Consider the following 17,116-nt stretch of genomic DNA (forward strand, 5'->3'; position numbering starts at 1 on the left):
TAAAATGCCTTGGCTTAGTGTGTTAAATAGAAACAGAAAAGTAACCTGCACGTAGTTGTCTGCCTTAAAGAAAAAAAAAAATCACTGGTATCCAATCACTAATAGATCAAAAAGGGAATATCAGTTACACAAAATTATTATGGAGTAAGAATCTCAGTAGTCAGACACAGATTAGACAACATCTTGTTCAATCACCACCCAGAGAAGAAAGTGCTTTTACTCTGAGTTTCATCCATCCTTTCTGAATACTTCCAATGACAGGAAATGCTCTGTGTCACAGTTCATTCCATTTGGAAGCAACTAAGGGTGTTTAAAAGTTTTTTTGCATTGTTCTAAAATCAGACACAATTAATTTTGAGCCAATGCTCCAACCAGCTGCTCTATCTTGGCCCTCGTTTCATCTATTACTCTAAATTAAAGAATTTGAAAAACTAAAATGCAACTATATTTATAAACTCAAATAGCCAGGATTTTCAATAGATTAGGCATCATTAGAAAAAATCTTAAACATTAAAAGCCATTAAAAAATTGAACTTCAAAACAAATCCAACAGAGTATGCATCTTCAATTCTAAAATGACTTTTTAAAAAGCATTTTAACATCTCTGAAATTGGCATATGCCTTACAATTAAAGGCATTTACAACTGCTGCTGGGAGATGGTGTTCATGACAATTTTCACTGTCTGTGTGCATAAGAACTTATGTACTGACCATTTCTGGTGATATAATTAGACAACGGCAACCTCTCAATATTTCAAGCAATAGTCCATTTAATGACCATTTCAATAAAGAGTATGAGTCCTAATAATTGGATGAAACCTTGCGTTAACACCATGTGGTAAAATCAAGAAAATGCCAGCATTAAAACTTGCAGGATAGGTATCAGTGGTTTAGAAAAAAAATTCAGAAAAAAAAAGAACATTTTTAAGTATTGCTAACTGCACAGAAAATAATTTTGTGGAAAAAAAAACACCAATAACTCTGGGTGGGTTATTCCCCTATGGTTCTCAAGGGCAATCTTAGAAGCAACATTTTAATGAAGACATAGATTCCATTAGCTCTCTCTCTCTCTAAAGGACTATTGAAACAGAATGTCCAACCCTATCCTCCACACATATATGCACACTCATATCCCCCAACCCAACCACCACCACCACTACCCCTCCACTGACACCAATCATGATACCCACACTGAATTGTTAGGTAACATAGAAATAAACTTCTATTAGATCAAGCCTCTTGAGAATTAATTTGTTAAAGTTGCTAGTAGTAGCCAAACTAACACAGTTGGTTTTCACATTCAAAATTATAAAGTTCAAGCAGAATGGTGGACCAGGTTGTTTCAAGCTCTCATTTACCCACAGGAACATCAAAAACAACATGCAGAAATTGAACCAACCTGGATGAAATGCTGAAAAACAGTCAAAGGTTTAGAGAAACCAGGTCAACATCTAATTAAGAAAAAACTGGTCCCTGGCAGGCTCAGTTGATTAAGTGTCCGACTTCAGCTCAGGTCATGATCTCGCAGTTTGTGAGTTCAACCCCTGCATCAGACTCTGTGCTGACAGCTCAGAGCCTGGAGCCTGCTTCACAATCTGTGACTCCCTCTCTTTACCCCTCCCCTGTTCACACTGTCTCTGTCTCTCAAAAAATAAATAAACTTAAAAAAAAGAAAAGAAAAACCTATCTTAGGGCACCTGGGTTGCTCCATTAAGTGGCCCACTCTTGATTTCAGCACAGGTCACGATCTCACAGTCATGACATCAAGCCCCAAGTAGGACTCTGCATTGGGCTCCATGCTGAGCATGGAGCCTACTTAGGACTCTCTCTCTCCCACTCTGCCCCTACCACCACCTGTGCACGTGCTCTCTTAGAAAAGAGGAAAACCCTTATTTAAAAGGGTTGGAAAGTTTTGTAATGTTTGTGCTCATCCATGCCCTACCCCCTTCCCAAAACAAATCAGAAGGTGCAGAACAGACCTTATTTGCAAATTATTGTGTTAAATTTATTCTAACCTATCTAGAGGATACTTGACAAACAGAAGCAAGGCACTCATCTCTATTTCACCTAACTCAAAACTAAGGTGGAACAATCAACAGGCCCTGCTCATAAAAGCCACTAGGCAACTATATACTCACATATACCTGTGGAAAGATTAAGGGTGGATATACAATAGGCTATGTAATGTCCACAGAGAAAATGGTATTTTCCAGGTATTTCTGGAAAATAAGAACATTCAAAAGCAGACACGTGTACAGAAGAATTTAGAAAGTCACGTGCATGTCCAGAAGGGATACATGCTCAGAAAAAAAGTTAAGAAGACCTTAAGCTTACACTTCAAGATGATCCTTAGATTCTGAGAAGATCCTTGTTAGGTACTAAAGAAAAGTCCCAGCATATAGCTCATCTTCAAAGACAGGGATAACTCCTGAAGAAATACCTGTAAAACCCTGAGCCAATCACAAGCTAACAGAAGAAAGACTTCAATGATCACACATGACAAAGTCTATGGAAAAATAAGAAAAACCTTGAAACAAATGAATTTATAGTCTTCAGAAATCAAAAAGAGAAGGCAAAAATCCCTGGAAAAGAGGTATAATTAAGTTCCACAGTTATCACACTATAACAAATGCTCATTGGTGGCTCAGTCGGTTAAGCGTCCAACTTCGGCTCAGGTCATGGTCTCAGAGTCCATGAGTTCAAGCCCCGCGTCAGGCTCTGTGCTGACTGCCAGCTCAGAGCCTGGAGCCTGTTTCAGTCTGTGACTCCCTCTCTCTCTGACCCTCCCCTGCTCATGCTGTCTCTCTGTCTCTGTCTCTCTCTCTCAGACATGAATTTTTAAAAAATACAACAAATGCGCACTTTTAACAATTATAAAAGATCTATAACACAAGAGAAAAAATCTCCCATGCAAACAAGATGAACTGACAATCTCAGAGAAAGTCCACATGTTTCAAACTTACCAGACAGTAACTTTTAAACAATAAAGTTAAAAAGGAAATCAAGAAAACAATGTATAAACAGAAAATTTTAAAAAATATATTTAAAAAAGAATTAAAAATTCTGGACACGAGAAGCACAGTAAGAATAAAAAAATTCACTAGAGGGGTTCAACAGCAGAAATGAGCAGCCAGGAGAAAGAATCAGTGAACCTGAACATAAAAGAATTGAAATTATCAAAGATGAAAAATAAACACAAAAGAATGATGTGAAGCAAGCCTAAAAGAATTGAGAGATACAATCCAACAGACCAACACGTATATGCATTATGGGAGTCTCACAAAGTGAGAACAAGCCAGAAAGATAATTTGAAGAAATAATGGACAAAACATCATAAATCTGATGGAAGATATCAATCTACAAATCAAAAAATATCAACAGACTCCAAGTGGAATTCAAAACTCACAGAAGACACATAAACTGTCAAAGACCAAGACAAAGAAAGAATTAAAAGCAACAAGAGAGAAGTGACTCATCATGTACGAGGGATACTCAATAAAATTATCAGTTGATTTCTAATCAGAAACTTTGGAGGCAGAAGCAGAGAAAAGTAGTATGATTTGTTTAAAGGGATGAATGGGGAAAAAAANCAAAGATTATTAGCTTGAATTCAACAAAGTTGCAGGATACAAAATCAACACACAAAAATCAGTTACATTTCTGGATACTAATGATGAACAACCAATAAGTAGTAAAGGGAAACAATTCCATTTACAATAGCATCATAAAGAATAAAATACTTAGTAATAAACTAAGGTGAAAGACACTAAAAACTATGAAGCACTGCTGGAAAAGTATTTATATTTTATTATCATTCTTTTAAAAAAGTAAATAACAAGCATTGGCAAGAATGGGGAAGGACCCTGTGCACTGCCAATGGGAATGTGTAAAAGGGCACAGCCACTGTGGAAAACAATTTTGTGGTTCCTCAAAAAGTTAAAACACAGAATTACCATATAATCCAGCAATTCCACTCCTCACTTATATACCCCAAAGAACTAAAAATTTTTTTATTTTTAACATTATTAGCATAATTAATAATTAACATTATTAACAATAGCCAAAAGGTATAAAAACTCTAATGTCTATTAACAGATGAATGAACAGAATGTAGTATATAATACAATATTATCTAACCTCAGAAAGGAATGAACTACCTGATACATGCTGCAATATGGATGAACCTACAAAGCATTATGCTAAGTAAAGCAGGCCAGACATAAAGAATATTGTATGATTCCACTTATGTGAAGTCTAGAAGAGACAAATTTATTGAGACAGAAAATAAAATAGAGATTACCAAAAGCTGTGTGAGAGGGAGGATTAGAAGTTATTAAATGGGTGCAGAGCTTCTATTTGAGAAGATGAAAAGTTCTGGAAATGGGTACTGAAAATGGTTGCACAACACTGTAAAGGGTACTTAAAGTCACTAAATTGTACACTTTAAAATGGGTAAACATTCTAAATACACTTAAGGACCAAGTCAAGTTACCAGACATTTCAACTAGTTTCTTATGCTAAGTATGTCTAGTAGACTGCCAGGTAAACCTTTTCTTATCTGTCCAGCCACATACTACCTGAACAAGTGAAAGAATTCAGAGACTATACAGTATATATTTTTTGTGTTGGTCAAAGGCACTCATAAGTATGGTTAAACTCAATATTCTTATGAGTCACATAACCTCTACTATCATTAAAGCAATCAAGATGCCAGGCACCTGGGTATCTCCATACTGGTACACCCATTATTTTAGCAATCCAGTAAGATAAATAGCTCCAGCCCCCATCCTATCTATATTCTTTGAGGATACACAGACTATCCTTACATGGGGACTTACTTCCTGACATGTTGCTGGAGCTGTTTGCTTTCTACCATTCCTCCTGAGTCTCTTCCTCCTCCTTTGATGCCTATATCCTCACATCTCTCTCCCAGCCTGCGCCAAAACTCAAAATGCCTCTCTGTTTTTTGTCTTTTCTTTCTAGACTTCTCTTAGTCACAAAAGGTCAAGATACCTTCCTTAAAAAAAAGTCCTCTCCTCTGATGTATGAACTATGCTATTCCTTTAATATGTGAAAACTGTTCAGTCAACTCCTGTTTTAAACAATTTTTCCCTTTCAATGACATTAAAATTCACATACAGTCAAGGCCAGAGATGTTTTAATTCACTTGTCATTTACTCTTAAGTGCTAAATAACAAAAATTATCAATTTAAAAATTTTAGCCTTTAATTTATAAAGTATTTTCTGTTTTTAGGTGCCTTCTTTCTTCTCAAATCTGACAATACAAGTTTCTAAATTCAACTAACATATACTCACAAAGGAAACAAGAAAAGTAGCCCTGATGTTTCAAAATAACCAATTTTTAAAAAAATCTTCCTTGACCAGTTTCAATTCTACTTAGTATGCATAAAACAAATGACTAAACAAATACACATAAGGACCTCCACTAGACCCTACAAAATAAAATTTCAGTAAGTAGTCACAATTCCTACCTTCTTAAAGCAGACAGACTAAATTCAAAGTATACATGTAGTTACAGTAACAGGCATAGAAGAAAATCTATATTATATTATACATTGGTTAAGAGCATAAATATGATAAGTTTGATTAGAACAGAATCAAAAGAAGTTTCATGCAAGAGAAAGGTACATTCTAGAATGAAAAGAGCAAGCTTTGGAGCTATGTAACAAATGAAGAGACAAGTTTAGGGAAGTCACATGTCCTTTGGCTAGGGCATATAAGAGCAGAATTAGAATCTGATACCAGCAAAGTTTAATCCCAAAACTTTAGCACTCCCAGAGTTAACACAGAAGATATATACATATCACAATAATGAAGTAACATGGCATTGTTACGTGCCTGATGAGTATTTAGCGGTAAGCCTCTATTTATACACACATACACTCCCTGAAAGTTTTTACCCTCAAGGGAATCACTAATACAAGTACAAAACGTGGAAGAGCTCTAACTCTGTTACACTCTTATGCAGACACAATCACAAATCTAAGTTTCATGAGAGAATCCCCTATATATCAGGGAAGTCTGGTTTCTTGAAAAGTTGAATATATCTTGGTCCAATCTCTAGGGAACAACCACCAATCTGAAATCCATGGCTTCTCCGGAGTTAGACCAAACTAGACGTTAGTATTTCCAAACCCTGAAGGGCACATATATCTTCTGCCCTGGCATGCATAAAATCAGGCATATGGACTACTGTCAACTACTCTTTTGTTGTTGATCTATATTTTGATTCTTGTTTCATCAGCAATCCTCAATGTGGTTCTACACCAAAGGCTTAGGTAAAACTGTTAAATGGTATTTAAGTCTTTGTTTTGAATACTTACATGAAAATTCAGTATTTCAGGAACAAAGACTAAGACTTTATAAAGACTCTACCATGTAGAAGTATGATCAGAGGGAGAAAAAAAAATGAAAGGAAAACATTAGCTTTGGCTACTACCAGTCCATAACTCATCCCAAAGTATCTGTCTGCACTGACCAAAACATTTTTAAGTAAAATCTATTTACTAGTATAATTCACTTAATGGGTTGAAAAGAAAACAAAATCTGTGAAGTTACAGACTTATAAAATACAGAGACACACCAAAAACCTTTTCTTTCTGTACACAGAAAAAACTTTTCATCCTATGGTCTTAACACCAAGTCTTTATATATACCAAAAAATGTGATTTTTGTTTCTATATTAGTTTAAAACATGCTTAAATACAAGGACAATTCACACAGCACTTAGTGGTATACACTCCAAGGCACAATAAAATATGTGCCTAATGTATTGCTAAAACAATTTTGGAAAGCAAGTAAAAGGACCAAGAGTGAAATAAAGGTGGAGGAAAAACAAAATCATGTAGTGAATCATAAGTCCCTATATAACTTTTTTCTCTCCATTTTAGAAATTAACCTTATTTCACAAACATGTGACTAAACTAGTGTTCACAACTTCACACAGAATATCAAGACAAAAATGTTTAATGTTTTCATACATTGCAATGAATGCCATTATTCTCAAAATTCTTAGAAGTTATTTAGCCTAATTCTTTCATAGGAGGACCATCTGTTTGTCAGTAGCCAAGTTCTTTTACAAAGCAAACCAACTCACTCAGTAAAGGGCTTAAATCGGATAGAATAAAATTATTTCTCACAGTTGTTTCATATATCAAGAATCAAGGCCCAAGTAAATGCATTTAGAATGGTAATACTTTTAAGGTTTTTCTACACCTTAAATTATTACTACACAATAGGCTCAGTGTCTATGTTTACTCTCATTTTAACTTAAGTTCTTTTGATATTTAAACTCAAACTGAAATCATGACATTTAGTTACTAAGTACTATATAAATAATAACACAAAATGCTGATGAATACATATAACACATGAATTCTCATCCTTGTCTCACCTAGTTAAATATCTATGCTATAGTTCAATAAAATCTTTATTCAAATTTATTAGTAAACTAACTTGTAAAACTTAATAAAACCAACCTTGTATTACAAAGATACAAATGTATACATCACCTACATTAAAAGGCATCTGGCTTAATTTCTAACCCCATCATTCCCACATGAATCTTTACAATACGGTGAGGAAAAGGTGAAACAAAAATAATGCACAAAAATACCATCATGTGAATAGCTTATAATTTCTTCAATTCACACAAGTATTTACTTAATACCTACCGTGAAACATGTACTATGACAGATGCAAAGATAGGAAGGGGAGTGAAGACAACATCATTCCTATTTTCCTAGTAATTATAATCTTATTTAGAGATAGAACTGGATCAAGATAATGCTGTGATTGAATATATGAAAACAAATTAATATAAATGCTCTATGGAAAAGAGCATAACTCATAAAAGTATATAATAAAGGAAATTGTTTCTAAGTCCGGGCTTAGGGAAGACTTCAAAAAACAGAAGGGTTTCAAGGTGAAAAATGAAAGCTAAGAAAAATTAATAAAATGAGAGAAGTGGTTGGGGCGGGTGGAGGTGCAAATACAGATATAGACCCAGTGGTGGGAGGGATCACAGTACATTCAAGAAACAAAAAGGATAGTGTGGCTAGAGGCAGAGACCAAGAAAAGGACCAGTATAGTAAGAGGCCAAAGTTAGTAGAGAGGCCAGATCATAAAGTTCAGCCCATTTTAGGATTTTAGTCTTCATAATTAGTCTTTATACACAGTTTTTACTTTTAACTGTAAGTGAAAAATGTCTGTTTCTAATATAAGTTCTACTTTTGCAACATCTTTGCTGTTAATGAAAGCATCACAAATTAACTGCTTGAAGAATAAACCAGAGTGATCTTTGTTACTTGAGGCAAAAACAGACTGCCAGTTTTTTTAATTAAATTCATTTTAAGATCAAAAGAGGGCAAAAGTCACCACCCACTCAAAATAAAAGATTTCTATCTAAGAAGCTGAGTTTTGCTCTGAGCCTTTTTCTGTTTCTACTGATCATTTAACTTTTAAAGTGTAGTACTCAAACTAAATATAAAAAGGAATTAGTATCGAAAAATTAAATAGGAAATACTCCTTTCCAATATTTGTATACCTACTAAATTTCATTTTAAATACCATTTTCTTGCTTAGTCATTTTAAATTGTGGTCTGTCTCCCAACTAACAACATCAAATATTTAATCAAATAATGTAGTTAACATAGTTTGAAAATCTGGGGCAGTGCCCACCTCATCGTAGTTATTAATTTTTTTTACCATTATGGTCCCTCATCCATCCCCATGTAATACTCAGTAACATAAATAATATTTTTATTTCCCCATTTGTAGTGATTAATAAAAATATTAACATTCCAAAAATTTATTGTAAATTTACTAAGGATAGTAATACTGGACTTTGCACTGAGGTCAAAATATTAAGACACTATTTTGATGATTTCTAACTATCAATAGTCAAGTCGGTACATAGATAAAATAAAATAAAATTCAGTACCTACACTGAAATAAGATCTCTGTACTGAGAATGCTTACTTTTTTTTGTTTTGTCAGCCTCTTGTGAAAATAATTTAACAGAAGAAATTAGTTCTAATGAAAATGAGAACAAATAAAGTTGAACTTCTAAGCCAACCATGCTAGAGATTACACACATACCTCTAGTCAATCCACACATCTCAAAATATTTTTATATACTCCAAAAAACGAAGATTCACACTTACAAAGACTTCACAGTTCAAAATTCCTAGGTAAGTGTTTTCAAATGACTATAAATCAAATTTGAATATATAACACATGAAATACATCAAGATATGAAATATGAAGTTTCTTCCTAAATGATAGATTTTTTAAAAAACTGCCATACCTGAGTAAAATAATTGTGTACTTTTCATCTAACTTATCTTCATAATTTATTACATTTTTCCTTTGTTGTTCCATATAAACATTAAGAATAACATCTCAAACATCTAAACTTACAACTGTAGCTATTTTCCCTGACACTAATTAGTAAGAGAAAATTAGCATAAGCATAGCAGAATCTTTGCCAATCATTTGCTCCCTCTAAAGAAAGGAACAACAATGCTTCTCTCAGTGGTGTTCTAGTAGAACATTAGCTTGGAAGCAGCAAAGGAAAACAGAACTCCTATCAATTAAACCTGAGAACTTTTGTCCCTACAAGGAAGTAATGCCCACTTTCTATCATATCCATCTATACATCCAGGTATATATCTCTACTGTCTTTCTACTACATCCTCAGACTACAGTTTAGTAATTGTATGTTTTTATGTGAGAGCTATACTTTAAATGGACATCCTTTATAGACTGTTAACTATTGAAGTATTCCCACTTACTATACCTCTGTGGCCGGGAGAGATAAAGGGAGATTCAAAATGACAGTCAAAAATTAAAAACTCTCTCATTAGTTTTGGAAGATTTCAGGAAACCAACTCAATTTGAAAAGTTTATACTGCTTTTTCTGTATAAATTGTATTACATGGAAACAAAAAGTTGATAAGAGAAAGTTCTTTATAGAAGACCAACTAATAAATGAAAAAGAAATCATAAAATTAGGATAAGATCATCTATGGCTCCTAAAACCATTAGGTGAAAAGGTGATAGGAGACTTTACAATGGATGGATTAGGCTGACAATACTTGAGCCTAGTGATCTGTCTTAGCACAGACAGAACCAAACACTATGTGTCATGCGATATGATGGAAAAGAAGGTACAATAATCTATGAAGCATTCCTTCAAAAAATTAAACCCAAGTCTGATCAAGCCTCTCAATTTAACCACCAGCCTATAAGAAACTGGACTCATAAGAAACACTGTGGACAGAAGAACATGTTAAAGGACACCAGAAGGATGCAGTCAAAATCGAAGTTGTGAAAAATTCTATAAGGCAAATAACTTTATCAAATAAAATTATGGGGGGGATAGAGAGAAAAGGAACTATATGTTAAAGGATACTTACGAAATATATTAAATGCAATATTTGGATCTTGTTTAGATCTCAAGCCAACTGTATTAAAAAGAGGTAAATCCCTTTATTGTAAAAATTTTAATACTAATTGGACATTTTATATTAAAGAATTATTAATTTTTTAGGTGTGATTGATAGTGTTGTGGTAATTGTAAAAAAAATACAAATGTGTCACTTTTAGAATGCACACATATGCACACATATATTTACAGAAAAAAATTGATATGATACACAGGAATTGCTTCAAAATAATTTGGAAGTATTGGTATAGATCGAATAAAATTGACCACATTTTAACTGTTGAAGCAGGGTGATTGGTGCATAAAAATTCATTATACCACTCTATTTTTATATATGTTTTTAAATGTTCTTTAAAAGTTTGAAAAAGTTTGAAATATAGAATTGTCCTTGATAGATGGTTAACCTCTGAGGTGTTCTTATTTAGCATACTATTTGAGCTCACCTACCCATGAGGCACTACTGCAAGTACAGAGAGACAGTATAATAAGAGACAAGCACTTTAAAAGTCCCTACAACAAAGCAACTGACAGAGGAAATAGAATTATTAAGTGAAGGCACATAATTTCAAAGATTTACCAATAGCAGTTGACAAATAAGAACATGAATAAGAAAGTGGGGTGTAGTTTATTTTTTTGTGGATCTTTTTTTTTGTAATCATCTCCCATTCCTCCCCCATCTGATCCACGATTGCCAGTATTACTAGAGTAGTAAGTCAAAGTAAAAATATTGTCTTTTTATAGGAATTCCTCCTTTCTATACAATGATTTTATATTTGGCAACTTTTGGTTCCTTTTCTTAGAATGCTTCAAAATCAAAATTATGACAAATGCATTCAGCCACTCAACTTATTTAACTTTTTACTACAATATAATAACAAAAGGCATTAAAGTAAAACAAAACTAAGCACAGAAATAAATGAAAAACAACAGCTTGAGAACTTTCCATGTAATCTTGGATATCAAAGTCAAAATGTCCTTCTATAAAAAATGTAAGTAATAATGGTAAACTATACAATACTTGAAATTGGTATATTGTGCTAGCCCAGGAAATACTGTTCATGTCCTACAAATGAGAAACTATGACAAAGAATTATAGACTTCTTTTAAAACTTAACTGGAAATTTCATACCTAAGAAATTAACTTATTATAAAAATACAAACCTACTTATATATACATTTATAAGCAATGACTTAAACATTTCTAAATAAAATGTAAAACTATAGTTGCCCTTTATCATTGTTTTAATTTATGTGTTTAAAGAATCTGTTAAAATACTAAAACTCTTTACTAATGTTTTACCATAAATGAGCATTGGATAGGAAACAAAAGAAAGCATTTACAAAAGACATGTATCATATAAAGAAATAAAGAGATATTACTTGTAGAATGAGCCATTCCTTTTTTTTTTTCATGGAAAAAAAAGAGGCTAGTCATTAATTTAGGTCATGACAGAGGATCAAGTAACATTAGATGGAAAGAATAAAAACCTTTTCCACAGAAATACAATTCTGACCACACGACTTCACTCCCCATGAAAGACATTTAGTTCAAAAAGCAAGAATGAAAAAACTAAAACATACAGAGCAGTTGTAAACCACTTATAAAGCTCACGTTGAGATATGAGTAATTACAGAATAACAATGAATAACAGGTGTTATTCAATGTATTTTTCTGATTTGGGGGACATATTTTGGTGTTTGGTATCTCTGAAAACATCCAACTATGAGTTCTCTGATAACCCAGTTCAACCCTACCCTATTATACAAATATTCAAATAGAAGCAGCCAATATAAGGGCCAAGCCTTAACACAGAGATGAGCAGACCCAACATTGGTCAATATAACGTAGTATCACTACTGCTTTGTCAATTGTTCTGACAGCAACAGGAATCCACATCTATCTGAGAGGCAAAAATTATTTTAAAGGAACATCATGTACTACATCCTTAGAAAAATAACCAGCTAAAACAGCAACTAAGAAAGAAAATCAAATGAATGAAGCACTGGAAAAAAAGAGATCTATCTACTAGACATAAAATAACAGAGCTGAAGTATTCAATACCAGTTTCTCATAAACAAAAGAATAACTGAGACCCAAACATGAAGAGACGCATGATCCTAGATCAAAAAAATCTTTCCTTTTGGTCTCTAGTTCTATATTCTTTTCATTACACAGCATTACCTTCTCTACCAACGAATGATGTCTTAATCAGACCATTACTAGAACAATTTGCATTTGCTGAAAACCCCGGGCAAGCAGGTTAGATGTTAATGTCCCAATCAGCTTGTCCAAAGATCCCATCAGAACTTGAGGTAGAACCATGACCTTCACTTGCCCAAGGTCACATGTTTTCAAGCAAAATCTGAAAGGACCCACATGTTTTGCCTTCTTGAAAAAGAAAAATTCTCCCTAAAATGCAAACACTTAGGTAAATGTGTTCTCTTCACCGACACAAAAGCCTAATTGGGCTGCTGTTTCCCAGAGATTTTGTCCACTGGAATTCCATACTAGACTTCTTGTTTTAAAGCCACAGTATCCTGTATAGTATCATCAATCTAAGACCATAACCTACGAAATTAGCATGTTCTAAGACCCTTTAATAAAGTTACCTTTCTTTCTCAAATGTTAAATATCCTAAAAAACACCCTATTTCTGCTAATCTTCACATCCAGATAAATGAGTGCTAATTGAGAAGCATAGTAATTATCCAATAAATGTATTTCATTGTTTAAGAATTTATCCCATCTATCTTTTCAATACTTAAAATTTCATTTATACTCTAACACTATCTTCACTCAATCTATACTATACTCTCATTAAATCATAAAGACTTTAAGAGTAAGTTTTGTAATACAAATACATGTAGACATAATACCATACTATACAAAATATATACTCTTCTCTAAAACTATGTAAAATGTTAGTTTTTCTCTATTCTTCCTACTACACTTTCAAGTATCCAATCTTTAGAATAACTTGAAGAAACCCAATATAAATTAATCTAATCAAAACCAACTTAAAGGGTCACACCACCAAAGCACCAAATCCTTAATATTAATTACTCCAAGAACAGCTATGAAATAGTTTTTTTTAAAGTGCCATATTATAAATGTGGACTATAACATGAAGTATGTTAATATAATTTCCTAAATTTAAATAACACACAATAGGTTGCTAAAAACAATTAAATGCAACCAAGCAATTACTTCAAACAGCAAAAATGTCACCTCTTTACTGAATGCAAGTTATTCATTTCTGTCAAAATTGTCCTGCAGCAGTCATAAATAAGTGGGAATAGCATATACCTAAAAAAATGTTCTGAGAAACTTACCATCATTTTGGCTCTTGCCCTTCATCTCTTCCTTCCACGATAGGATGGTGTTCAGGGGAACATAGTCCCTTATGTATTCTTTGCGTCTCTCCTCTAAGGTCATCTTCAGTAAACGTTCTTGCAAAATAAAAGCAGAATCTCCATTTGTACTTAACTTTTAAATTCAGCAATTATTTTATAATTTAAATATTAATCATGTAAACAAATCAAAGAATTGGTGAGGGCTTGAGAAACATCAAAATGAAAATCTAATGATTCCGTATTTGATGGTTAAAAAGCGTCAAGTTAACACCATATTACTGTGGCATGTAGGCAGGAAGGGGGAATCAAAGCCTGATGAGGATGGCTCTCTTGTGATAGACCGAGAAATAAGTGAACTCCTTCAATTAACATCTACTAACAGTCTACTCCATGCCAGTAATATGTTTATATACTGCAGATACAAAGGTGATCCTTAACCTGGGGTTTAAGACAAAACAGGAATGGATAATATACAAAATAACTGCTACATAAATAAAATACAAGATCCTAAGACAAGTACATACAAATGCTAAGAGCAGAAGAAAGGCAGCCACCAAGGTATTTCCTTAATTCTAAAATGCCATCAACAATAAAAGTACACTTTCAATTTAATATCTTCGTGGGAGGTAATTAAACACAACTTTCAATATACATCTTGATAATATTAAAATATTTTTTCAAATGCACCTTAGAATTATTAACAGCTGATGTCACGTATAACGAAGTCACGGTTCTTGGGGTGCCTGGGTGGCTCAGTCTGTTAATTGTCCGGCTGTTGATTTCAGCTCAGGTCATGATCTCATGGTTTATGAGTTTAAGCTCCAAGTCTGGGTCTGTGCTACTAGCACAGAGCCTGCTTAGGATCCTGTTTCCCCCTCTCTCTTTGCCCCTCTGCCGCACCAAAACAAACTTAAAAAAAAGTCCCTGTTCTTTACAAGTGCTAGGTACTTCACACATATTCACAGAAGTCATTTTTCCAACAACTCAGCAAAATTGGTACTATTATTTTTTAAGGATTTTTTTAAGTTTATTTTTATTTATTTATTTATATAGAGAGAGAGCAAGTGTGCGTACGCAAGCGATGGGCGGACAGAGAATCCCAAGCAGGCTCCACATGGTCAGCAGTGTGGAGCCTGAGGCAAGGCCTGAACTCACGAACTGCAAGATCACGACATGAGCGGAAATCAAGAGTTGGAGGTTTAGCCGACTGAACGAACCAGGCACCCCGGTATTATTATTATTTTGTTGATAGGAAAATGAAGCACATCAAAGTTCAGCATCTTGTCCAAAGCAAGAAAGCTTTCCATTAAAATACAGTTAGATATCTCCCTTAGTCAAAAACTATAGCCTAAACTATTAGTCACTATAATGCACTACCGTCACAGGAAAAGCTCTTTAAAAAAGGTGATGTGTTTCTATATGCCAACTGCCACGTATCAAATACTTTACCAAAGGTCTACACAGTGTAAAGAGACTGACAGTTGTACTCTCTCCAACTGTGTCAGCAGATTACAAGATGAATATATTTAAGGACAGTACCTAGTTTTAGGTGTCTAACCCCCATAAAATAATCACTTTAAAAGATTCTTTCACAGAAATCAACTACAGGAGACTTTAATATAAGTCCAAGTGAATAAGAAATGGGGAGCCAACATTTTTCCTGCTCCTAGAACTGGCTTTTCTTCAGCCGCATTAAATGATAATAAGATATTTTAATCAGATGTAATAAAACCAAATCAAAACACTACAATACTCAAAGGTCAACACTGTACTGAATGTAAGATGCCTAAAGGGCATTTGAGTTGAAATCAAGAATCTTGAAATCAGGAAAGAGGTTAATCCTAGAGATTTTGGAAATTATGACCTAAAGTTTTGGTCCTAAAGGAAGATAATAGGAAAAGGTAAGAAATGTGACCAAACCTCAAAAAAAAAAAAAAAAAAAAAAAAAAAAAAAACCCCAAAAATTCAGAAACTGTACACAAAGAAGAAACTTAAAGTAAATAAAATGAAATAAAACTTAAATGTCACTGGAATTACTAGGTGAATCAAACTGCCAGTGATGTAGAAAACCAGCAAAGAGTTTTAATAACTAGAAGGGAAATACTGTCAATTGCTACAGAAAAATCAGGAAGAATAAAAATTAGTAAGCCATTGGTGGAGCCTGGATGGCTCAGTCGGTTAAGCATCCAACTCCTGATTTTGGCTCAGGTCATGATCTCATTGTTTGTGGGACTGAGCCCCATATCTGGCTCTGCACTAACAGTGTGGATGCTGCTTGGGATTCTCTCTCCCTCTGTCTCTCTCTCTCCCTACCCTCCTCAAAATAAACAAACATTTTTTTAAAGTGCTTCCTTTAAGACAGGAACAGAGATGAACGGACAAAGGACATGTAAAGAAACAGACAAATGAGACTACAGGGGAAGATATTACAGCTACATGACATGTATTTTTCCATGAATTAAACGGAAATGTCACACGTTTATGTAAGAGGAGGGAGGGGGTCCTGATGGCAGAGGAAGCTGTAAGAAAATGATAAATTTGGAATACTCACACAAAGGAGGAGAAGAGATAACTAGTACTTACCAAATCACTACTAAAAAGTTCAGATCACTAACACAGAAATATTACAATATCAGTGATCAGGTTGAGAGATATTATGAAGCAACTTGTAGTTTTAGTAAATGTCAAAAAGTAACACAGGAAGGCAACCTGGCCTCCGTAATTCTATTTATTTAGCATTTAAGTATGAACACTTAGAACAGAAACAAGATCAATAATAGGACAAAAAAACAATGAGATAATTTATGTTTCAGTACTTGAAATTAGAATATGCATTAAGTGGTTTTAAATTATAGCTCCAAATAATAGATCAACACAGTTTATTTAATACATGTGGACTTGAGAAGTCCTTAGTTATTTGTTTAAACAATGAAACATACTGAGGACCACAGACACCTATGCAGTTTCTTTAGCATTACACAAAACTTTTCCTTAATGCATCACCTTTACAATGAATCTCTGCTCTATGAACCAAGCTTATAAATAGGCAGACCTACGATTAGATGGCACACTGAGTAAAAATATGTTTACAGAATATCCTGACATTTCAATGAGGTGGATAAGCTTTTCCTTAGATTTAAATAATAGCTGCAAAAATACAATACCATCCCCACAAGTGAAATGAAATAAAAAAGGTCATGCATCCCATCAGCTTCTTTAATACTGACAACCATACTGGAAGTCCTTAGCTCCTTGTTCTTAAACATTAAATATTCCAAAAATAGACATCCTGATA

General features: G+C 33.7%; 2 protein-coding genes across 2 annotated transcripts in view; one reads left to right on the plus strand and one right to left on the minus strand.

The window, feature by feature from the left end:
• The window catches only part of LOC144242559 (ADP-ribose glycohydrolase MACROD2-like), a 1,445,873-nt gene extending 1,431,959 nt beyond the window's left edge, over positions 1-13,914 (minus strand). Inside the window, exon 1 of the mRNA XM_077777528.1 lies at positions 13,801-13,914. Within this exon, the coding sequence (XP_077633654.1) occupies positions 13,801-13,903 (103 nt within the window). The 5' untranslated portion in view covers positions 13,904-13,914. The remainder of the gene's footprint in view (positions 1-13,800) is intronic.
• Positions 1-17,116, plus strand: part of SEL1L2 (SEL1L2 adaptor subunit of SYVN1 ubiquitin ligase) — a 174,313-nt gene that overhangs the window by 33,427 nt on the left and 123,770 nt on the right. The gene's annotated exons all lie outside the window — the stretch shown is intronic.

Source organism: Crocuta crocuta, unplaced genomic scaffold (assembly GCF_008692635.1).
Source record: "Crocuta crocuta isolate KB4526 unplaced genomic scaffold, BGI_CrCroc_1.0 scaffold187, whole genome shotgun sequence".
Classification (NCBI taxonomy): Eukaryota; Metazoa; Chordata; class Mammalia; order Carnivora; family Hyaenidae; genus Crocuta; species Crocuta crocuta.